Source organism: Coturnix japonica, chromosome 7, assembly GCF_001577835.2.
Source record: "Coturnix japonica isolate 7356 chromosome 7, Coturnix japonica 2.1, whole genome shotgun sequence".
Lineage (NCBI taxonomy): Eukaryota > Metazoa > Chordata > Aves > Galliformes > Phasianidae > Coturnix > Coturnix japonica.
The window spans coordinates 8,607,277-8,631,443 of NC_029522.1; the positions used below are offsets into that span (position 1 = coordinate 8,607,277).

General features: G+C 43.5%; 1 protein-coding gene across 40 annotated transcripts in view; it reads right to left on the reverse strand.

The window, feature by feature from the left end:
- Positions 1 to 24,167, reverse strand: part of LRRFIP1 (LRR binding FLII interacting protein 1) — an 85,607-nt gene that overhangs the window by 24,254 nt on the left and 37,186 nt on the right. For 8 of the 40 annotated variants that reach the window (XM_015868060.1, XM_015868027.2, XM_015868041.2 and 5 more), the window contains exons 3-13: positions 19,081 to 19,098; positions 15,446 to 15,493; positions 13,946 to 13,990; positions 13,367 to 13,417; positions 10,914 to 10,946; positions 10,215 to 10,262; positions 7,754 to 7,810; positions 6,529 to 6,609; positions 5,381 to 5,425; positions 4,434 to 4,499; positions 1,825 to 1,902 (exon numbers count right to left, since the gene is read on the reverse strand). The exons of 7 other annotated variants lie outside the window; for them this stretch is intronic. In XM_015868060.1, coding sequence (XP_015723546.1) covers positions 1,825 to 1,902; positions 4,434 to 4,499; positions 5,381 to 5,425; positions 6,529 to 6,609; positions 7,754 to 7,810; positions 10,215 to 10,262; positions 10,914 to 10,946; positions 13,367 to 13,417; positions 13,946 to 13,990; positions 15,446 to 15,493; positions 19,081 to 19,098 — 570 coding nt within the window. Of the gene's footprint in view, positions 1 to 1,824; positions 1,903 to 4,433; positions 4,500 to 5,380; positions 5,426 to 6,528; positions 6,610 to 7,753; positions 7,811 to 10,214; positions 10,263 to 10,913; positions 10,947 to 13,366; positions 13,418 to 13,945; positions 13,991 to 15,107; positions 15,230 to 15,445; positions 15,494 to 19,080; positions 19,099 to 24,167 lie in introns of those variants that run through there. 25 more of the 40 variants (XM_015868061.1, XM_015868064.2, XM_015868031.2 and 22 more) reach the window with 16 other exon arrangements.

Below are 24,167 nucleotides of genomic sequence, written 5' to 3' on the forward strand. Positions count from 1 at the left end.
ATATGAGAAACACTGTTCACAGCCATGCTTTAATTCACATCCCAAGGCCTGCCCTCATTGAGTGGCACTGCATTTCCAGTCACAAGCTGGCAAAATTACTGTAGCTTTTGGCATGCTGCTTAATGAACAGAGAAGGGGGAAGAAACAGAATTCTCAGAGAGGATTTAAGCGACAGCATGTCTTACTCTTTAATTCATTTTTAATTCACAAACGTTGGTTCAAAAGTTTTCCCTTCTCAATATCTTAATTCCTCACGAGAGTCAGTCAAGCTAGGGAATAATTCAGTTCCATTCTTCTGCCTCACAAACAGAAGAAAGATCATATTTACCTTCCATGCCGGGTACTGAGTTTTATCACAGCACAGAGATACTGTGAACTATCAAACCAGTAGGTGACAAAAGCTTGCTGGAAACTCAGCCTGTTCAGCCCCGAGAGCTTCCTGTCTCCTTGCAGACCAAATTCAGCGTGGCATCTCTCCAGTTTCTGTGCTGACACAACTAACCACCTCCACCCACTTGCATGCAAACAGTCCAAACTGTAAGCAGAGAATTAAAATAAGAAAAATCCCCTACAAGTCCCAGGAGGGACAAACTGTGTTTTGTTATTACTAACAGCAACTTGCACTAATGACTCAGAATGCATGCAAAAAAACACGTAACATAAGCCAATGCCAGTGTAGGGGTAACCAGTTTAAGGACTATAATGGTATCCCTGGTTATACTGATTATTTTTGGGCTTGTGGGTAATTAAAATTCAGTTTTAAGGCCTTTATTCATGCACTTTATTCATCACTTTTCTCAGATGGGAGGACAGGGTTTGCTCAATGACCCTGCTGAATGTAAGCAGCATAAACATGTGGGCAGAGCTCAAGGCACCCATCCCTGCTACACTGCAGGCATTCTGTGCAGTTCCAGCTGTGGAACAAAATGCCAAGAGTACACTTCCAATCTGCAGGCCACATCTGGGGGGAACTGTGCAATATAAGACAGCAGACATGATGCTATTCATCACTGCAGGCAGCCTGTGCTACTGCAGAACACCACTCCAAATTTCTATGGTACAGCCTACCTCACTCCTTGCTGTGATATCTTGAGTATACAGATGTTCTCCTTTAAAAGTCACCAAGGCAGTAGATGTTATGATTAGAGAGGAAAGTTATGTGTGTTAATTCATATCACCATCCTGATCACTCTGCATCTTGAGGATATGGTACGCAATCCACAACAGGTAAGAAGCAGGGGAAAAAGTGGATGTCCTGGCCAACAACAGGAGTTGCACAGCCTTAAGTGTTTATGCCTTGCCCAGCCACAACCAGTCAGAAGTTCATGATGCTATCCAAGCTAAGTACACATAGCACCTCCAGCGCTTCATGATGCTGTGCCTGATAGTCCGCAAGTATGTTCAACTCCAAGGTCTAGATTGCCCTGCAGTAATACCACCATACAGCTAATGGAGAGAAATTGGAATGCTACAATAAGTTGTAGGGTTTCCTGATTTTAACAGCCATAAGAGATGCAGCACTATCCATCAACAATGCAATCTCTTCCAAAGTATCCTTATCACTGTGCTTAAATTCTTATGCAATTTATTGCCTTTATAATAGAAGTACCCTCTGAGTTCCTGTAAGAATGCTAACTCAAATTTCCCTTTGTTTTTGTAACTTTTCATCTGGTTCATCACTTCTTTATCTGTAATATCACCTGGATGGCCTGATTAATAGGATCAAAAAGCATCTCCTGAGGGACAGCGACCTCTTTGTGCAGAGAAGAGCATGAAAGACAGAAATGGAACAGTTTCAGAGCAAAAGAAAATAGAGGAGCTCACCACCGGACTGGCCCGAGCAGAGCTGGCTCTCGAGGACGCCCGAGATCCCGAACCGAGGTAACAGCTGTACTCTGAAGGCTGCCATGAGCAATCCAGGACCAGCAAGCAGAGAGGAGAGAAAAGAATTAGGACTGGGAAAGGAAGCAAGAGAGAAATTAAAGCAATGCACGGTTACAGAAATGGTTACATGCAGCTGGACAAAGAAAGAGCAGTTAAAGTCAGAACAGACATTTCAAGTGTTAACTTGAAAAAACATGAGGCAAACAGTTATTCTAGTTGAAGTTTACCAAGGAAAGAGTTTTGATTCAATTCACAGTAGGGCAGAACAATAACAGTAACTTGTACTTAAATACCTCAGGACACCATTCACAGTCAAAGAGCTCTTAGTTTCAATACAGAGGGCTCAATCCTACTTGTCTTTGAGAGCTCTGAGGCTCTCCAGAGAGCTTTCTCGTATGTCCGACATCATGCACGTATAAAATGAACCCATGTTCCACAGGCCAAAGCAATAACCAGCCAGCTCTACAGTGATTCAAGCAGAAATTGAGACCATCTCAGAGACTGGAGAATCCTCCTGATTTTCCAGCACCTGCATCCCTCACCTACTGCCAATGAAGTATTTTAGCCCTTCATAAAAGCAAATACCAAAGCAGTGATGCAGAGCAGAAAGGGCTGGCTTGCTGCTGACAAGGGCAAAGAATGCATGCATCCTGCTTTCTTTTCAGAGCTTATGATGCAGTGGGAGTACAGAATGGAAACGAAAGTTGGAAGCAGCAGGGAAACAGACCTAGAACTTACCCTGTATATTAATTTTAGAACTACTCCCCTGTGTTTTTCAATTTCAAAGCAGCACCTTTGTACCCAATTAGAACAGGTTTTATAGAACATAGGCATATATGAGCTACACACATTCAGAACAGACACAAGTGAACCAAGTCCCTGGGTATTTGCTAGATATATTGTTTCTCCTATTACCACTCCCCTCTAGGCGCTGTGAGCATGGCCCTTACAAAGGGTCATGTCAGTGCATCAGATCTCCTACACAAAGCCTGACACCGAGCAGGGGAAGCAGGCAGCTCAGGGCAACAACAAGCACCAGTTCAGTCCCCGGTACCTTGAGGAGCTGTGTGACCCCAGAGAGTGTCTTTTATAGTCCTTTAATCTGGGATATGAAATCTAAAGAGTTACCATACTTTTGATATGTGTCTACTTTTATTTGATTTGAAGGTTTCTCCACAGGAATCCCCTAAAACTACTACTGAGACTCCCAGGCTTTCACTACTGGTGGTCTGCTTTGTTACCTTCCATCACGCACAGTGTAAATGAAGCTTACAGTACTAACATATGATACCAGGGTAAGTGGGAAATAACCCTGACTGCAATCCAACACACTGACCACAAAGCCACCCACACTGCATTACCCTCTGACAGCAGAGTAGTGCTATGGGCTTCAGTGATGCTGAAATGCCCACTGGAAACACCATGGCTGTGACAAAGCTGTGCCATATGAGGCTGAAGTCGCATGCTTCAGCTCTCATGCTTGTACAGCCCACCAGGCAACACAAAGCAGGTTGGATGTGGTTCTGGGCAGCCTGGTCTGGTGGCTGGCAACCCTGCACATAGCAGGGGAGTTGAAATTAGATGATCATTGTGGTCCTTTTCAACCCAGGCCACACTATGGTCCTATGAAACCAGAAGGGTGATGAGGCACAGTATCTGTGACACAGTGCTGGATGGGGACAGATGAAAGGGAACAAGCACCAGAGTAGATTTAATCTTCAGACCATTAGCAGTGGGGCCTGTAAACAGCTCGCAGGCCCACAGTCCACTGGGAATTATTTCTCCCCAGATCAGAACTGAGTCATCTGGAGCTCTCACCTGCAAAGGAAGACCTGTCATGCAAAGGATGACAACCAGCTTAGTGAAGTGCAAACAACAAACCCACTGAAGTGCAGGCAGACTGTTCCACAACACAGCCAAACACAAACAAGGCATAATTAGGAAACACAAAGTAATTTGAGGCTTAAGATCAATAGCAGCAAGATTCACAGCACTCCTAATGAAGCAGCGTTATGCAACATGAAGGCCCTTTAATGGCTAACAAGGGCACAATGGGCATTCTTGATTGCTCTTCCAAGCCAACTTCATTGCAAGTTTTTAACATTAAATTAACAGCTATGCCTGTTATGCTAGCAAAGTAATGCTAGGGAAGCGATTCCTTTGTAATCTATATTAATCACAGTTTGCAGAAGAAAAATGAGATCTCAGTGAGCAAAGGGACTTCCCGCACTGCCTTGCTAAGGTACCTGAGCTAGAAACTAAGCACGGGGGCAGAGCTGAGCTCCCCTTGCTACAGCAGTGACACCACCTGGTGCTGGTACACTGCTGGTAGCAGAGCCCAAGTCAATGCATCACTACGCCACCTTGTCAGAATTTAGGATTTGATAGAAGCTCACAGAACTTTGGTGCCTGCACTTCGCTACAGCAGCAGGCTACGAGTCTGTCACAGTCCATCCTAAACACTCCTCAGCCTCAAAAAGCCTGCGCTCCGGTAAAGACAGCTACAAGGACAGGGACACAACAAGGGGGAAATGCAGAAAACATCTTACAGCACGAGAACTAGAGGCACTATATCGACGGCTCCCACTGTAAACACTCTCGTCATACACAGACGCCTACAAGTAAAAGACAGTCAGAACAAAACCAACAGATCTAAGTTTCTACTTTCACTCTGTAGCATTGAAGGCTCACACGGTGCAAGGACATGGGAATGAAGAGCATCTCCTGCAAACAACCACAAGCAGCATGCAAGTGAAAAACTAACACAGCCTGAAGTCAGCAGGCTGGGAAATCCCACAACATACGTGCAAAACCTGAATGATTCCTCCATATCCATCACATAGCCATGCGTTTCTAGCAGTTCTTCCGTCACCAACTCAATCGTTAATGTTACCCATGACCAAAATGGCTACATCAATTCTTAAATTGTTTATTGTCTGATTTTCATTTCTGGTGCTCGCAAAACATGGGAAAAATTAATGCCACATGAATCCCAACAACAAGCTGGTTTTCCAAACTTATAAAAAAATGCAAAAAGATGCCATATAGGGCTCCAGTTATGACTGTGAGCATCTAGTTCAGGAAACAGTAGCAATTCTGCCTTGAAGTGTTGACAATTAAAATGAGCATCATTCAGAGTTTAGGTTTTAAAGAGAACCATGGAATTTGGCTAGTAAGGAAGAATTGATACTGCCTCTCTCTGGCCCACTCCCATCCATCCTGAGGGTACACCAAAACATAGGTGACAGCCTGTGTCCCAAGAAAAGCCCACGGGAACACTGTCACTTCACAACCAGCGGCTGTATGATTCCAGCGGGAGCAATATGAAGTCTAACTATACAAATAGCATCACACACATGCATTCAGATGGACCAGACAAGGGACACCAGAATGTGAAAGAAATGGAGCCAGAGAACTAGACAGGTAGAAGACAGTATGTGCATGGCTGGAAGTGAGTGGCTTCAGTATTTGTGCTTCAAGCGTTAGTACAACAAACCCTGTAACTTCTGGCTGGCAGGGCATCGCTGTACAGCAAGGAGGGCTGGGAAAGACAAGCACAACACTTTTTGGCATAGAAAAATGAAACAAAACAGAAAGGCTGCCTACAGCAGAAATCACTGCGTTGGTAAAAGGTTAGGATTATTACACTGCAACAGAAGGAAACCCAGCATAAAGAATATTTGTTGTGTGTTACATAAAAGCATTAGATTTCATCTCCTAAGACTGAGAATACCAAGCAGACATGCATTTCCTACAGGAAGGGAGGAAACCAAAGTATAAGAGAAGCACAAGAGTGTCATTTAATTTTAGGTGGTTGTTATCGCCTCCCAACATGTGTGAGTAGCAGCCAGAAAGGGTGTTCCTCCTCACTTCAACCAAAACCAGAACTACGTGCAAAGGCAAATATTTTAAGCAACACATGGTAGGTTCCATACTGCGGCAAGATCACCTCTTGTGTGTTGCCACTTGCACTGAGAAACCCCAGTTATTCAGAATGAAGTTATGACTACCTACATCACAGCACCATAAAACAAACTGTTAGTAACCACCTGCACAATGCAGCACACCTCAGATCAGCAGGTACATACTGCTGTGAGTGGGTGTGATGCTCCAGCAGCAGTCCCAGCTCACAGGCCTAATGCCACCCCCAGCTGTCAGGAGCGCAGTGATGCTGCCCTGTCCTGCTCACAGCACTGCTCAAGCACCAGCATGATGCTGCCCAGCTCCATCCATGTGCAGAGGACAATCCAACCTCTCAGGGTACTGGAAAGCTTTGGAATTTTGCTTCGAGCACCACTTCAGGCAAACAGAATTGCCTTAAAAACTTGAGTCAATTAAATTTTCCCTTCCTTTTGCAAAGCAGTTCAGGCCAAAAGCAAGCAAAGTAACTGCAGGAAAGGGAGGAGCACCGAAGGAAAAACTATGTCTGCCAATGTGAAAATGGCTTGCTATTACTCTCTCCGATCTTAAAACAAAAAAATTTTTTTGGCTTTGGGATTTTTCTTTCTGATTGTGGCAGCTTCACTAAGACCTATAACAGCTCCTGACAATTGGTGCAGCTTCATTTCTTATACACAAGGTTACATTATCCAAATGAAGTCAGAGTGAGAAGCACAGGCCAGGCAAAACCAGCAGACAACAGACCCAGTTTCCATTTTGGGAAGAAGGCTGAGATGTGGAAGCATAGCCACTGTTGTGAAGACCCAGATCAGGGTAGTATGAAGCCTGCATTAGTTGCAAACAAAAAGCCCTTGAGAACTCAATAACATGACTTTAAACTCCTTCAAGTGGGAAGTAAAACATAAATAAGGAAACTAAGAATACTCAAAAGTCCATGTGATCACAGATACAAAAAGGTAATTGCATTAAGAAAACTGCATTCAAAATAATAGGACACATGAAAACTGTTTCTATTTGTGAAGTAGGGACTTAAATAAAAAGTCTTTACCCCTATCACACCAAGAGGATATTCAACCATTTTAATGGAAACCAAGCAGTGTTTCCCTGGATGACTTTCTTATACATATTTTGCTCTTCCTGCCCCTGGACTATGTCATGGAATAATAAGGACACCATCAGAATAACTACATAAGGCTTCTTGTCCTGCCAGCAGCAGGACATGCTGATTTGTAATGGCTTAAAAAACACTATTTCATCTTATCAACATATATAGGCCAACTGCATAAAACCATATGCACACACGCAGGGGAGTTACTAGTTAAGCTTTTCTGATGTAAATATTCCTAGCAATAAAGTACATCAAAGGTGATGCCACACACCTACGTATAACACTTTCGCAGGCCGTTCACCTTTGTGAGAACTTCCAAAACCTCTATATAATTTATCACACAAATAAATGCTTTGTTAAGCAAACTTCAAACAAACAGCATGTGCTCTGGGAAAGTCCAAAGGCCAAGTGCACTGCACATGTGCAAATGCACACAGACTACTCCCAGCCTAGGGAGTCTCAGCCTTACAGCACAATGTGAGGGCATTGCACAGGCTGCAAAACAAGCTCTGATACACAGCACCTGCACAGGCAGTGCCTACAAGCCCTCCCTGCCAGGTGCCATCAAGATATTTCTTGTTACGGTTCAACTTTCACCCAGTTATGATTACAGGTTAAGCTATTCTGGCTTCCAAGTTGTATCTAATGCAGAGACTTCCTTTCTCACTCATGGCCTAGTTTTATTTTTTTCTTTAAACGGCTTATTGCTGCACCTCTACATCTGAGAAACTGCAAAACCCACAACATGCAAGGCAGGAAAAACCTGCTTCACCGCCCAAAAGAATTTGCTAATTAGATTTAATCCCATTAAATAGAGCAGGAGATTTTATAGCGATATAAATCATACTACAATATACTAACCCTGCTAGATTTTCTATTCTGGGATGATCCATACACGTCTTCCTCATAACCATTGGTCTGTTACGGAAAGAAAGGAGAGAAAAGGAAAGAAAAGAAACCGATGCAGACCCAAAAGACAAGTGTGCATGACAGCCACCGTTTATGAAAAGCAAAAGCAGAAAGAGAACTTTTCAATGCTAAACCAGGAACAGAAGTGCAGAACTAGGTCAGGGTTTCAAACATGAGGATGTGAACACTTTTTTGTCCGTCAAAATCTGTAAACCAGCCAAAAAATGTCAAGGATACTCCTGCTTGCCTTTTTGACCCTTTTCTGCTTGTTAAGAAGAAACTTCTGCTTCCCCCATTATTATGGCACTGTAACACCTGTAACTCTTCAAACTCCTCATGAAGAGAACGGAGGATGAAAAGGAAACACAGGGGACGGGAAAGTGTAATAAATATATCACAGTAGTCACTTACATTCCTGGCAGCTGAACACCTTAAAAAGCAGCAGATTATAGCTAAGAACTTAATCTTAAGTTTACATTCAAGAAACTCTGTTCAGCTGACAAAGAATGATACATGAAATCTCTTTTTGGCTTTCCCCAGTTAAACCAAAATGAACCCCAGACAGTGGCCATCCAGTGGTCAATGCTTGGCAAGGCAATGCAAAGACGGCACAGGGTTTAAGGCGGTTTAGTTGTCCTCTGCACACTCAACACTCTGCCTTGCTGCTGCACGTAAGTTTTCTCTGAGAGAAGAAAACACAAACATGCTCAGAGTAAATGAGAGATTCGGGGTGATGTAGCTCAAGTCATTAAGCTCATCCTGAACCCATTTCCAAGCCAAAGAAATATCATATACTACATAGCTCAAGAAAGAGAATAACATTAAACAGATCGGTCCATTCTTCCAATCTTCAGGATAACTCCTTGTTCTCTATATGCAGATAATCAGGCACTACAGGCTTCTATAGATCTGATTTTCCCTTCAAAAGCACACAACGCTGTCCTAGATGGGAAGAGCCCAAATGAGATCCTTTCCAGCTGCTAGCTTTTCCAAAAGCTATTTTTCAACTAACTGCATCTCTTTTACAATAACTTGATCTTGGCAAAGGTTTCGCTCAATAATGTTAAGCAGAAGCACACCAAAATCCTTGGAGTCACATTAGAGTTTCATCTCATACTTTTACTTTATGCTCTTTAATAATTACCTTGCTTTGGGAAATCATGTTGAATTGCCATGACTTGTTTTTCACAAATCCAGGTTATCTATTGCTGTTAACGAGGCACTTCTCAATGCAGAGAGTTTAATTTGCCCTGTTATCTTTTAGATTTCAAGCTGAAGCATTACAGCTCTGGTCATTTTCTTTGCCACTACAACCACTGTCCTCTTCTTTCTCCAGCTCATATTTTTCAAAGCCAATGCTCTACTAAAGCTCTGCAGGATGAGCTTCATCAGACCTTGCTGACCTTTGTTTTATGCTAAGTATCTGATCGAAACCTTTACAAAAACTGAAACAAACAGGATGGCACACTGGAGATAACTACGAAGTGATCCTTCTCTCTCTTAGTTCCTTGAACGAGATTTCAGCTGATACCCTGAGTGCATGAAAGCCCACTACTCTTTACCTTCTGTGCAAGTCTGGCTTCACAGTGCAGGCCCTAGTAGAGCAATTTTAGGCAGGGTCAATGCCATTAGGTTTCCTGATAAATACTCACATTTACCACGTTACAGTATGGAATTGTCAAAATGTTGCTGCATTAAAGGAAAGCCTGTCATTAATTTCCTTCCAAATTGGAAGGGCAACTGAGTTCTCCCTGTGTTTCATCAGCTCAGCACACTGAGTACCCTGTCTGGAAGCACTGCCACTCACAACGTGCCATGTGTTGTACTGAATAACTAACATCCCTATCTGAAATTAATTCCAATATTTGTGCTACCAACGATCAGACAATGCTGGATGTAATCAAGCTCCCTCAGCCCCCTGAATATTTCTAACTTAAAGCTTCAGCACCCTTAGCTAATATACATCTAATTTGCAAATGCTGGGCTTCTGAAGTACTGCCTAATTACTAAGAACCCAAATGCTGTTGTTAATTGGGGCTAACCTACTATGTTCATACATTTAAAAAAAAAAAAATACTACTTTCCTTAGGTGAAAAGATTCAGTCTTTACTACGCATTTACCATCAACTTTACCTTATTCACTGTGTAATGTTAAAGCCTAAGCTACGTTCTGAGTGTTTCTGGAGGCTCTCTAGGTACGATGCTGCCACAGACCTTTGGATCATGCTACATTCAGCAGATAAAGCAATTCCAGGCATTCCTGTGGACACAAGTCTGAGAGCTGCACTGTATCCTTGACATTGGGCTGGTGACCTTACAAGTCACAAGTGTGACTTAAAGTGTACTTGCTTTTCTAGTCTCATCACATCACTTTCATATGCAAAAACATCAGCCCAACAGTGAAGATACATACTGCTTTGGAGTAGTTCTTCCATTTGGTCCTTTCATTCTCTAATCCAGCCTGCAGTGAGATTAAGAACGCAGGGTGAAAAGATCAGTGAATTTGCATGCACACACCAGAGCCAGGCATGCACAGCACTGAGCAAATCCATCCATTCAGCATCTCTCCAGCTCTATAGAACATGGCTCAGTAAGCACACAGGAAAAAAAATCAAATCTCAAAGTCAAACGGTCAGCTATTAGAGAATATTGTTCACAGTAATGATAGTATTGTTAAATTTAGTAGTCACAGTTAAAATTATTCATGCTTGCTGGGTTAAGTCAATTTACTGAGCTACCAGCTGTCTATACTTACTACATCAATACATCCATGCAAAATCCAAATGTGTTTAGACTATTTCTGTATATAGGTCACTCAAACAGATTCACTGCATTCCTAATCTGAAATAGGGCAGGGAATGAAGAAGAGTGAGGAAAAAAAAACCAAACAGCTAGAGTCTATAAATCCGTTCTCCCACTGTTTGCTTTGTTTTCCCTACTAAGTCCCTCTTGTGCCCCTGAGATGCAGATCTACCTCAATGCAGTCAATGAGCATCCTGCGTCGAGCTGTATTAACACTCATCCCTCACCTTAGATGAGCTATCACACTTGATATTAGTTTTTTTCACAGTTAGTTTTTAAACACACACTGCAAGTTTCAGGCTATTCTCACCACTGGATAGGCGCTGGCATACTCCACATGAGACTGTCAAAGCATGAAAGAAACAGAAATCAGAACAACAACAGAAAATGGTGAAGCAAGTGATGTCAAACAACCTTCTTCATCCCCTAAAAGATGAACATCCCACAAATATAATGCTAGGGATGCACAGTGCTGGAAGCTGGGAACTTTATTGGGCAGACAAAGCAATAAAACGTGCCCAAATTGTGTCCTGAGTGACTAATAGCAGCAGTGTTACATGCTGGAGTCTCAGATGACAGCCAGCTGAGAAGAAGGGGAACAAAGGCACTTGCAGTCAAGACTGAAGGAAAGCGGTATCTCACGTACACGATGATGTTATTGAGCCTCCTTAAGAAAAACTGCGTGGGAAAGAAACAAGAAAGGCAGGACATTATTGATGGCTTCAGGATGAGCCATGGAAAAGCTACTAAAGATGTCCAACCTCTGCAGCCGACATTCTCCCTGCAGGAGGCACAGATGCTCTAGGGAAAGCATTATGACTCGTAGGTTACTGGCTACAGCACAGCCCAGCCACAGAGCTTCAAGAACTTGGCTCGTGCTCTAACAAACACCTCTGGTGCAGCCCCTGTTGAGGGCTGGAAAAGAACCAATGCTTCAAAGAGTAATTCCTACTGAAGCCAGCCTCCCAGTGACCCAGAGTGCCAAAAATACAAGATCAGCTATCAGAAAGTGAAAGTCTTGAACGACATTCACAACAAAAATAGTGAGGAAATGGTATTTTAATGTCCAGAAATGAAGAGCGGTGTTGAGTTTTAAAAAGCCTGCATGGACACAAACAGCACTTCCTTCACGCTAAAGTAGCTCGGATGTCCATAGAGGTGACTTTTAGTTGGTAGTTGCTCAGTTCTTTGTTTTACGTGGGAAAAATAGGAGATAAACCTTGATAACCAGATGTGGTCAGGCTTCTAGCATGGGTATGCAGCAGCTTGTTAGGAAAATAATCCGTGTGTACTCTTATCACCTAATTCCAAGTTAAAAAAAAAATAAATGAAGCATAAGGGTAACCCTCCAACCAGACTAAATGAATGTGCAGGTTTATTTCTCCCTTTCCCCTCCAATCCCAGTGACGCTAGATAAGGGATGGAAGCCTTGAGATACACAAGGCCCTTGCTGTGCACGCCCAAAGCATCAGATGTCTTGCACAAGAACGTTCACAGAACGCTACTTTACGGGGGCAGTGGAGAGTCTGTGCAACATCATTGGAAATAGCAGGAAGTAAAGCTTCAACCAGATTGTCCTGTCAGAAAAGGACATTATTTACAGAAGTACTGGGTATTTATGGGCCACCCCCTACAGCACAGGAGATCCCTCTCTGGCAGAAGAGCAGTGGTTATCAGCCAGCCAAGCAAAGGACTGCTCCAGGAGAACGTGTCAGGAAAGCCTCTCCAGGGACTGTGGAGAACAGAATGCAAGGATCCTGTTTAAGTGTACTAAAACAAATCAGGAGTACGTTATAAAAATGCACCAAAGGAATCAATAGCAGATTCCCAGGAAGACAAGAAGTCTTCCCACTGAACACAATGATTAGCAACACAGACCATGCTGCAAATAACATTGGTCTTGATCGATCTATAAAAATAAAACCGACTGTCCAGTCTAAATCACCTAACTAGTAGCACTGATAAATTGGGAACAGCATCAGGAGATGGAGTTACTCTCAAACATGTCTGTTTTAGGCACAATTGACTCTGTAACCAACTGGCAGCAGCTGATTTGTGTTCAGAACTGCTGGGCGCTCCCTCCATTGCCTTGTCGGTGTTCCTGTTGTGCTGCCAGCTGAATGCTCTGTGCAGATCTCAGAAGCAGTAGGCTCCAACCATCTTTGAAAGACCACCAGCACATGCTGTGACAGTAGTATTAGCCGCTAAGAACTGAACTGCTTAACTAGTTCCACAGTGATAAGAGCTGATTATGTTTACCCACAGTAAAGATTTGTATGCGTATTATATGGACAAACTTTGTACTGATAGTTGGAGAAAAAGCATTGTAGGCTTTCCTACAGATTAGCAGTGGTGCATTGTGGCACTGGGTGCCCTACTAATCTCTCCCCAGAACTCAGTTCTCCATATTGACAATCAAGCAAGGGAGCTTACAAGACTCCCACAGCCACACAGGCTAAAGTTGTGGCTAAGTTCTTCCTGTGACAAAACAGTGAGTAGCATTAACCAGAAGGGTAGGCATCACACACTTTGCTCACGTTTCTCAACAGTGAATACAAATCAGACAGTTCCTTGGGTTGAAGCAATTACTGGCCTAAATGCAGCAGTGCAAAATAAAGCACACTCTGAGCACAGAAAACAGCATGACCTTGGAAGGAAGATGTTTGCAGAGCACTAAGTAAAGGCGCAGGACAATGACTCTGTGCTACAGGACAGCAGCTTCAGAACACACACATGCACACTTAAATGGTACATTTTACCAACCCTCAGGCTTCCACGGCTACCCACTGACATGCGCTCATCTTCATCCGAAGCCTATCAAAAGAAAGTATAGAGACAAGAAAACAATGAAATGAACATAAATAACAGGCAGTGATGTAAATGCAGGTGAGCTTTGATGGGACAGAAGGAAAAAAAAGGAAGAATAAGTTGGCAAATTAAAAAGAATTGCATTGAACTCCAAGCAAACAGTAAATTAAGCCATATCCTGCCCAAGAAGCAGTCAGCATTTTACTACAGGACAAAACACAAACTTGCTCAGCTACTCCTGGCTTTACGTTCTCAGCCCACAGTTGAATACATGAACATTACGCACTCCAGGCAGGTTATTTCCCCATCCTTCACCCCACCCCTTTATTCTAGCAAGCTCGCAAGAGCTCTTCAGAATGACTGGAGAGAGGGCAGAGAAGCCAGGAAGTGAGTTTGGGGCTTTATTCAGTTGTGGGGGAAGGGAACATTTTGGGTTTTTTTCTTCCTTTTAAAAAGCAACTGCTTTACTCACATCTGTTTAATTCAGGAGCAATGCCTAGCTACAAAGGAAAAGCAAAAGCACAACATACTAACCGAGGCATTTCTTCGGGCTCTACGTGAATAGCGCTCACTGTCTTCCTAGCGAGGCAGCAGAGAAAAACAAAGAGTGAAGCGTTGAAAGGACAAATCCACCACCAGCATCATTACCTTGTGTGGGACAGAGGCTGTGCAAATGCTGTAGCAAGTGTTACAGTTCAATCAACTGATTTGACGAGGAATTTGGGGAAAAAAATGCAAAAAACAGGGGAAAAACTAGTTTCAACAATGGAATTAATGGTTTTCAGAGGTGAGCTGATTTTTAAGCAAGGGAATTACTTGTAACATAGAGCTAGGCTCACTGTATGGCCTCCCAATACTTAAAGGGAGCATACAAACAGGAGGGGGAACAACTGTTTACAAGGGTGGATAGTGATAGAACAAGGGGGCAAGGTTTTAAACTGAGACAGGGAAGGCTTAGGTTGGATATTAGGAGGAAGTTTTTCACCCAGAGGGAGGTGACACAGTGGAACAAGTTGTCCAAGGAGGCTGTGAATGCCCCATCCCTGGAAGCATTCAAGGCCAGGCTGAACATGGCTCTGGGCAGCCTGGTTTGGTGGTCGGTGACCCTGCACGTAGCAGGGGGTTGAAACCAGATAATTGTTGTGGTCCTTTTCAACCCAGGCCATGCTATGATTCTATGTGGGGAGACTAAATTGCTCATCTGTAATATTGGAGCATCTCCAGTGACTGGCTGCTCCCTTGGACAGCAGGTTTTAAAGCAGGGATGCAGCAAGCCAGCATTTATGCCAGCAAATTATGAAGGAAGTCATCTCCCAGACTGGAAGTCAGCTGTTCCACCGTGCCTCTTACAGCATGCACTATTTGGATTGTAGAGAAAGGCCACAAGGCCAGGGAACAGTAGTTTTCATCCGGCATCACTGCTAAGCGATGTCATGAACTTATGCCAGACAGACACATGAAGGAAATGTCTCCCAGCCCTTCAGCAATCCTTTCATCTCACGTTATGGCTGTTAAAACAGACTGATGCTGCTAATGGCCACATCTGTGTCTAAGTCACTAAGCCAACTCTAGCAACTTAGCAACTAATGAGATCCAAGACCAGAAAAGGTGAGCACTGCCACAGTACTACTACTACTGCATCAGGAATGGACAGAGCTAACAGCAGAAGCACAAATAAAATTTGCCCAGCATTTACCTGAAGACAGCTTTGAAGAAGTTCAAATTGTAGCAAAATCCACAAGAAATAAAGAGAGTATATACATATTCCTTGCATTAGTGGCTCTATTGGGTCTACATGCTAATCCAATCTTCAAGTGATAGGATGGAGATAGAGGTCTGCAAAAAGAGATGGCTCTAACCAAACCCGTACCAGATTTAATCTGCTATCAGGAACTAATATGGATTGCAAGAACCTGCATGCTAAGAGCATATTTCCAGTGTATGGAAATAACTACTTGGTGGGGTCTCAAACTCTACTAACTGCACAAAACTTCAACACACAACAGCTGATTAACTATGTTGATCAAGGCCTACCATCCATTGCTCGATGTCGCCCCACTTAGTATCCAGACCATAATATTTCTACAGACAGAAAAGGGAAAAATGGAATTTAGATGAGAAAGGCACATATTGAACACTTAGACATGCATTGCCAGTGCACAGACTCACACATGCGGACTTCAAAGCCATGCCAGTGACAGGATCCACTGGGTGCCAAGTCTGATGCAGCAGATGCCCATCAAAACTTCCCAGCACAGAGACAGGCGCATTCACTGGGACAGTCCGACCCCTACACAGCTCCCTATTGCTCAGCAAGGGAAAAGAAAACCAAACAGCACTACTAGGAAAGGAGCAAAGGGCATAATGAGTCTTGAATTTCTGACCCATTTAAGTCAAGACTCATTATAAGGGATCTGAACACAAAATATTACTAGGATGAAAAATGCTGTCAAACTGTGTTTGCTGTACAGATCTGTCAAACTGGGAAGACAAGTTGAATAAAATGAAAATTATCTGTGCATCCTTACTGTTTTCTTAACTCCACAGATCTCATTTTTGCCTGTATCTTGATCATCTTGGCACTGATGGTAAAACAGGAGCCTTGAGGATCCTTTACATCAGAGTAACATGGTTGGAAAGGTCCCTGTGTTTTAGTTCCACGTCATATGTTTCCCTAGCAGGCTGTCCTACCTGAACTCATTTGCAGGTCAGATGTTCTTGGCATAACTCTCGGAACTTCCCACTGACCTTGCATTCCCAGCAGACAGCGAATTGCTGAAGATCAACAAGCTCAACAGGATTTTTCATCCTTTCCAAACACACACTTGGAATCTAATCTCAGGAAGCTCACATTTACAATGGCACCATAACATTCCGGTGTGAGGAAAATCACCATGGTAAAGCACAGTAATGGGCAAATGGAAGACTTGCTCAAGGAAGTACTGGATGTATTTTAGAGCAATTTAGGGTTACACATTTTGAGGTTTGTGTATTTGTGGGAGGAAAAAGAAAAAAAGTGCGTACTCCCGCCTGCTTTACAGAGGCTTGATGAAGCAGAACAGTAGCAGGTGAAACATTAACTAATGAGCAGCATTTGGAATCTTGTTCATCATTGAGGCTCGGCATTTTGCACTCATTCAATGGTATTAATGTAACTTGACTTGTGCTCCAAAACCCCACTCTCTATTTAGTAATAAATAAGAAGAAACATCTGAGCTCTCTGATACTGCACCAGTTTATTCCCACTTCAGAATTTCCTTTCAACAAAATTATATTCACCTTCAGACCGACTTTTTTTTCATCTCAATAGCTCTGAAGACAGCCCATTATAAAGCAGAATACACACAGGGTTGCTGCACTGGGACATTATGGAGAAGCCAAACTGTACAAAGGCTTCTCAGCGCTCAAATACACCCAGAATCTCTATGCAATGCCTAGCCAAGCTGCACTTGAGTGAAACTTCACCCTCAGACAACATGAATTAGAGAGGATTATATTAACTACTGCTTTTCCAAGCTTTGCAAGCTTCCTTGTACGTGCTCTGACCAGTTGTTTCCAGGCAGAAGTAAAATATGTATGACAGCGTGTTGTAAAATTAAGGTTTATGTAAATCACATCCTGAAAGTGAGCCTAGTTCTTAAAGCTATAGGAATTCCAGCTGGTCAGGATTGAGTATGAGAGCAGAACCAACAGATTATGCTTTGTGGTAAATCAGATCAGGTAAAGCCTTATTAGAGGCTCCCTCTTTCCCAAAGAAAAAAATGGGCAAGATTTTCTGATGTTAAAAACTGATTTAAATAAAACAAAAACACAAACAAAGAACCTACACACATCCAAGGGGGAAAAAAGCATCCTAAAAACTCCAGACAAAGACAGAGGACCCTTTCTCACACATAGGAAAGGCCCATAAGTACACTAATATTTCCTACTGCCTGCTCTTGGCTCAGCTTACTTTCTGACACAGGCTTCTGAATTAAGTCCTGCAGAAGAGAGATGAGGAAGCACTCCTTGAAAGACCTGTACAGCTGTCTCTTCCTCCACCCATTTGAAATGACATAGCTACATGATTCACATCCCCAAAAGAAAACCATTAATGAAAGCAATAGCCTTGAGACTACTTCTATTTTAATCTAAATCACACATCTCACACCAGACTGAGCCGACAGCATCTGAAGTTTCAGCTATTTTGCTCCAGACACTTCCCAATCCTTTCTTTAAGTCAAGCGCTCTGCCACAAGGGATCTGCTGGAAGTGAAAAATGCCTTCATCATTTAGCTATATACCTCTTCCATACTCAAGTCCTCTTCTACCCTGAAAACTGATATTAAAATTCAGTAATTAATGACATTAATACCATTGAAAGAGAACTCCGGATCAGATTTGCTCACTAAGTGCCAGTGAAACTACTCAACTTGCAAACTCACTATGGGATGCCATGAAGCTAACCCATTTATCTCCTCATCCATGTCAGGACACCAAGAGTAAACAGCTTCTTTGTCACCTGTGGGGCTGCATAGGTACCAACAGATTAAATTAGCTCCCATACAGGAAATTGATAACAAGCCTGTTAATCCACAGGAAGACATTGATTTGATTCACTCAGCACGTGGCCAACTCCAGAAATAAATACAAGAGTAAGATGGGTTTGTCATCAAACTAGCCAAGTCAGGATTCAACGAGAGCATGATTTCAGTAGTTACCCTCATACACATATGCACTCAGAGAGGAGAACAGCATTTCCAGAACTGCACACATCGCTACACCAAGCCAGGGAGACATGCAGTGAGGGCCCAGGAGTATCAGAGCAACACAAGCAGGCTGTGGTTTTGGGACACATTTCTCACTCAGCATGCAATTAAAAACACTAGGATAAAAATCATTCAGTATAGTGGAAAATGAGCAGGCTTAAAGAAATCCATGCTTTCTCTCCCCCTCTGAAATTTCCTTATTCTTTATGTACTGCGCAATCCACTTGCTGCAGACACAGAACAGCCAACAAAAACCCCAAATTCTTGTTACGTAGCAGGTGACCTCCATTACAGCTATTATAATCAGCTAAGCCACCTTTTAGAGCAATGAGAAGATAACTGGGAAGAGGGAAGAGATCACGACTTGGAACTGTGCAGACAGAGCATCAAACAACAAAGTGGTTAAACATTTTAGGCACACTGGAAGAAAGGCCATACAGTTTATTCACCAAGCGATTACAAACTCAAACACAGTGCCCCTGACTTGCTTCAGTGACTTTCTGCATGCAAAGTCATCCAGAAGTCCTTCCTCCTGGCACCCATTAGGTGCTTATGCAGCCTGCAGCATGTGCAACGATGTACTTGGCCTTCAGCAGCAAAGTGTCTGCACAGCTCTTGGTGACACGGTGAGCCACCAAACACATAGGACGGCTGCTTTGCAAAACTCTTCTTCTCCTTATCACTGATTCCTTGTCATATAGTCAGAGGAAAAGATGATACTAAAGCACGTAGTCAAACAGGTCACCTTCCCTCTCTCCCCTTTATTACCCACTCCACAAGGCTATGAGAGGAAAGGAGACATGAAGGCATGGAAACAAAGCCTGCTTCATATCTTCCATTCTTAAGAAGCTTTTCTGAGGTGCAGACAAGACTTGTGAGAGAACACACACATGCAAACAAGAATGAACAAGCAAGCCCTACCTTCTGAACTTGATAGATCTAAGGGGGAAAAGGGAGAGGAAAGAAACAAGGAAACAAAAGCTAGCGTGAATGAATGAACAGCAACACAACACGCTGTAAGCCAGCCTGGATGGGTGAAAACTCATTTATGCAGAAAATACAGCAAAACATGTATACAAAGAAACATATATCCAAATCCTATTAAGTCGAGTAAGATGAAAGCAGGCGTTCCACACTCCAGGCTTCCTTCAACATGCCTGGGTAAAACACAACACTCCCATGTGCCTACCTGCCAGCTCCTGGGAGGCGCATGGACATCTGCTCCATAGGCAGGTGGGCAGGAGAGCACTCCAGCTGAAGGGCAGAGCCTCCTGATTTCCTACCACTCTTATATCCACTGCCCAAATACTCACCTGGGATGGCAGCTGTGCATCTACCATTACAGTAAAAAAACAAAAGGAACCAACTATAGAAAAATCCATGCTGCTGTTAAAGATAAAGTTCTCCTTGGCTGATGAAACATCAGTACTACCTATCTTTTAGCTGTGTAATAGACAGCATCAATTTGTGGAACATTTCAAGTGTACTGCCAGAACTGGAAGATCTCTGCAGGTTTTGTTTTTTGCAAGAGACCCCTTCCTCCTTGTTCAAAAGTTACTTAACTGGTACCCAAACTCAGCAGGAAATTGCAGCTTCAGTCTCCACACTCCTCTGCCGAGCACCTTTTCAGCTTTGTATCTGTAGCAAAAAATGACGATGCTGTTCAGAAGTGCCAGCTGTCTTACTGCCCATGTTCCCAGATGAGCACTGACACTGAATGTATGAGACTCCCAGCCCTCTGCTATACAAATAGGACCTGGGGGAAGGGGACGGTGCTTGGACACCATCCCTTCTGCCAGTCTGAAGGTGGCAGGGCAGGCAATTCTCGTACTTCTGGGTATGTATTCCTGGATCTCTGCCATCTGTGGCTGTCCTGGGCCACCTCAGGTGAACCCAGATCCCAGTGCTGGGTGCAAAGCACACTCCCTTCATTCAACGCCTCCGGGATCAGCTCAGGTTTGCTTTCTGGACTATGAAGGACAACTGCAGAAGCCAACTTAATACCTTCAAAGCATTAATTCCTATTCCTAACAAATGCACAAGGGATAACCAAGACCCACATTTAAAGCTAGCTTTCCCACACAACTAATCACCTCACTTTATCTTGTGCTAAGAAAGCCCTTAAGAAGAAACTGAACTAAAGCCTCCCACAGTTCCCAAGAACACACAGCAAATCTAATCTGCATATGCAGGGTGCTTTTCATCCATTCAAGCACTGCAGTTTTTCATGTGGCAATTAGCAGCTGTTATAGGTTTAACATTGCCACACTGTTGTTTCACCCACAGTACACTCCTTTTAAACATACCCTGCCAGGGCTTGGCTAACAGGTACAGCTAAGCTTTGGGGCACATTGACACCGCTTGCACGTGGATGATGCTTCCTGAAAGCTGTTCCATGCCTTTGGGACAACACCACGGATCCTTTATTTTTCAAATGCACTGCTTCAGGCTCAGCGTAACAGGTGTCCCTGCTGTGTGCAGCACAGCACAGAAAGCCCTGTGCCCAGGACTCAGACTGCCAATGGCCGAAACAACAACGAGGCCCTTGTTTCAGGCCAGACACTGCAAGCAGTGCATAGGGGCACAGGGACAGAACCCAGCACATCATCAGAACTGCCTCAGCCTTTTGGAAACCTGGCATTTTTGGGTCAGCCCCATAGCATGGTCACAAGAGCTCTGCTGCAAAGCAGCCAATCTCTAATCAGTGCAGTGCCCTTATTAGATAACATAGTACAGGAAGGAGACAGTCTCTGTTGAAAGTGTATCCCCAGTAGAGCCAGTGGTCTTTCCTATGATGATACAGAAAGGACTGCTCTCCCAGTTTCCTTAGCAAATGTAGTTTGCTACAAAAATAACGTGTCATAGAAACAGCTTAAAAGGGGCAAAACCAAGCTAGTGCCATACAGTTTGATGGCAGCAAGAAGCAGAAAAATCTGCCTATTAAACACACCCGTACCTCAGTCCTCCCCTGACTTCCCTCTGCACCTTCACACTGTTTGTACATCAAAGACAGATAACTTTCACAAGCTCCTTAGTTCCTTCTCCACATACATAAGCACCAAGTTTCATGGTCAGCCTCCCACCTCCCATTCAAACACCACTGCTTTTCTCTAGTTTTTTCCTATACTGCCTAGGATCTGATATAGCTCCAAACACTCCCAAATGCCAGCTGACACATAAGACCTGCTGACTCAGGTCAGGCTCGCAGCCACTAAATCCTAGCAAGGCAGAAAAAGGGCCTAAGTCATGGTCAGCAGGACCTGTAAGCAGATCAAGGGTGTTCTCAAGTCTCCTGCCCACACTAGCTTCCCTTTAGTACGCTTACATTCACAGGCTGCATATGACATGGGGGGGAAGCCACAATGAAGTACTAGTAACATATTTTACTTCAAAGCACGAATGCAGAGAGGGAAGTATGTGCAAATAAATCTGTTGGCAAAGAAAGAATGGACAAAACTGCAAAGGCAAGTGTTGTGCTAAGCCTGCACAGCGAGAGCTGAAAACAAAGTGAGGAGACACGTACAGAGCACTTGCCCTGAACTAAAAGCAGAGGCTCACGTGCTGCATGAACTGCCATGCAGGAACCTTATCCTGCAGATTACAGAGTGGGAGGAGATCTCTCTCTCTCTCTCCCCCTTCAGGCTTTAATATCAGCTTAAACAGTGGTCTCCCAGCATCAGTCCTCAATGAGGCAACTGAGTCTTGCCAGCAGAACACAGAATGTACTCCTACATAACACATTCGTCCCAATTAGCCACTAATGCTGAGAATTTAAAAGGTCCTGAAACGCAACAACTCAACACTTCTTATAAAAGGAAAACTTCAGTATGTATTATTGCAAGCAGGGAAAAAAAAACAAACACAAAAAATCTTCTCTTTTAGCTGGTAACCCCACTAGAATTTACAGTTTCTTATTCAGAGCTACCGAGCCAACTCTTGCCTTGTTCTGCTGCGTGAATTAAAAATAAACGTCAGAATGCACACAAGTATTTGACTCGGTACCAAACATAACTCTACAGTAGGATCCAGATCGACTGACCTTTGACTCAGCAACTGTAAACCAAATGTTTAAAGGCCACAGCAGCATGGCAGGGGAAACCACAGGGCTCAACAGGGTGGGACCGAGAGCCTGGAAGCAGGCAGGGCACTAAGTGCCACCTATTGCAGCCACCCCCACAGCTGAGAAAGTGCATTGGCATTTGCCTTTCCTGCACAGACTGCGTGCTGAAGGGTGCCAGGAAAACCTACAGCAACCTCCCTATTAATCATTTACATCTTTGGTGGAAAACAACAAGTAGCACAGAACAACAAGTTCCCGCAGCTGTGTTTTAGCAGATCTGTGCCTTTCCTAGAGCCTCACAATGAGGAACCCTTTCTCTGCCAAATGTGTGTGATCTGAGACCTACCACCAGCCCTATCTTCGCAGATCAGCGAGTATCAGATCACAGTTCTGGTGCTCATGTTCTTTCAGAGCAGGCTCCTCACTTACTCAGCTCACATCTCTATGCAACTTGGAGGCATGGTCTCCTCCCCAGCTCCCTCTGTCTGACAGCACCCTGGCACACTTGCCCTTCCTGCTGCCTGTCCCAAGATGCTATCAGGTGATCAAACAAATCCACCTTTCCAAACACACCTGGAATCCTGCTCCACCACAGGGACCTGCAGCAGCCTACCCTGGAGCTTCAGCACATCTCACAGCTCAATGCAGGGAGCTTTCTCTCAAAAGCCCCTCTGTGCCCTTGTATTTCAACCTGAATTTACTCAATCTACCCTTCTGCATAGACATTATCAGGGGCTCAACCCACACCTGCAAGCAAGCACACTTACCACCATGCAAAACCAAGCAGCCTGAATTTTAATCTCCAGAATAACCAACTATACTGGAGCTTCTGCTGCCAGTTCCACGTGCCACATTAAATCCTGCCAGACGAGGAGCTGGGCATGGTGTCACATATCCCCTCCATTTACTGATGAGCTTTATTATGCAGTTGTGAGTAATCTTTGTTTCATTCTTCACATATAAGCTAGCCTACAGAATGTGACCTTTTAATAGCATCCTAATAAAACAGTTGCTTCTACATATAGAAACATTTATGGGAACAAGCACAACAGCTACCTGGTGCGTCGTCCTTGCCAGGACTGCAAACATGACTTAAGTCATATACCTACACTCACGATGCACAAGTTATCCAATTATATTAAAGCTAGGAAAATGACAGACTAAGAAACATTGTTAATATTAGATGGTGGGCACGAGGGAAACCAGTTTCCAGTCCACATCCAAATCATTACAACACACTATCACAGTATCAGCAGGAGCTATACTGCTCTGTTTATAGCTTGTAATGGTAACATCTGGAAACATGTAACCTAGACTAACAATATGTATCTATATTCCTGAGAGAGCCACGCTCCACAAGAAGCCTGTCAGAGCACGTATGCTGCTTTAATAACAAACAAATACACACATATGCAATAAGTTTACTTAATGCTTTTCTACTCCCATAACTGGCTCTAAAAACCTCCTGAAGTTGTAGAGCAAGTGCTTTAAGTTCTTCTTCTTTGACATGTGTGAATGTGCTATTTATTTCCCTGAAAAGCTTGAGAAGGACAGTAAAGATGGCAGACAACAAGCTGTACAGACACCAGTACCACAGTCTGTTCTCTCCCAAGAAGAACGGGAAAGTGCCAAATCGCTTGTGCTGCTTCCTACTTGGAATCTTCTTTATCCGTACTCTCATTCATTATATTTGTGATATATCTGTGGCAACAGCTTCGTGCAGACATCCTCGTTAGTTCTACCTTCTATCTGGGGGTTGAGATGAAGCTATGTGAAAAATTCAGGGAACATCCAAAGCTTGTGAAATATTACACAATCACGTAGTCACATTTTGAGATCTATGCCAGTGAATTGCAAAACAGATTGTAGCTGAATTCCATACTTCGGAATGACACGTTGTACCATGCAAATTCCATCTATATAAGGCAATTTCCACCAAGTTTCAGAT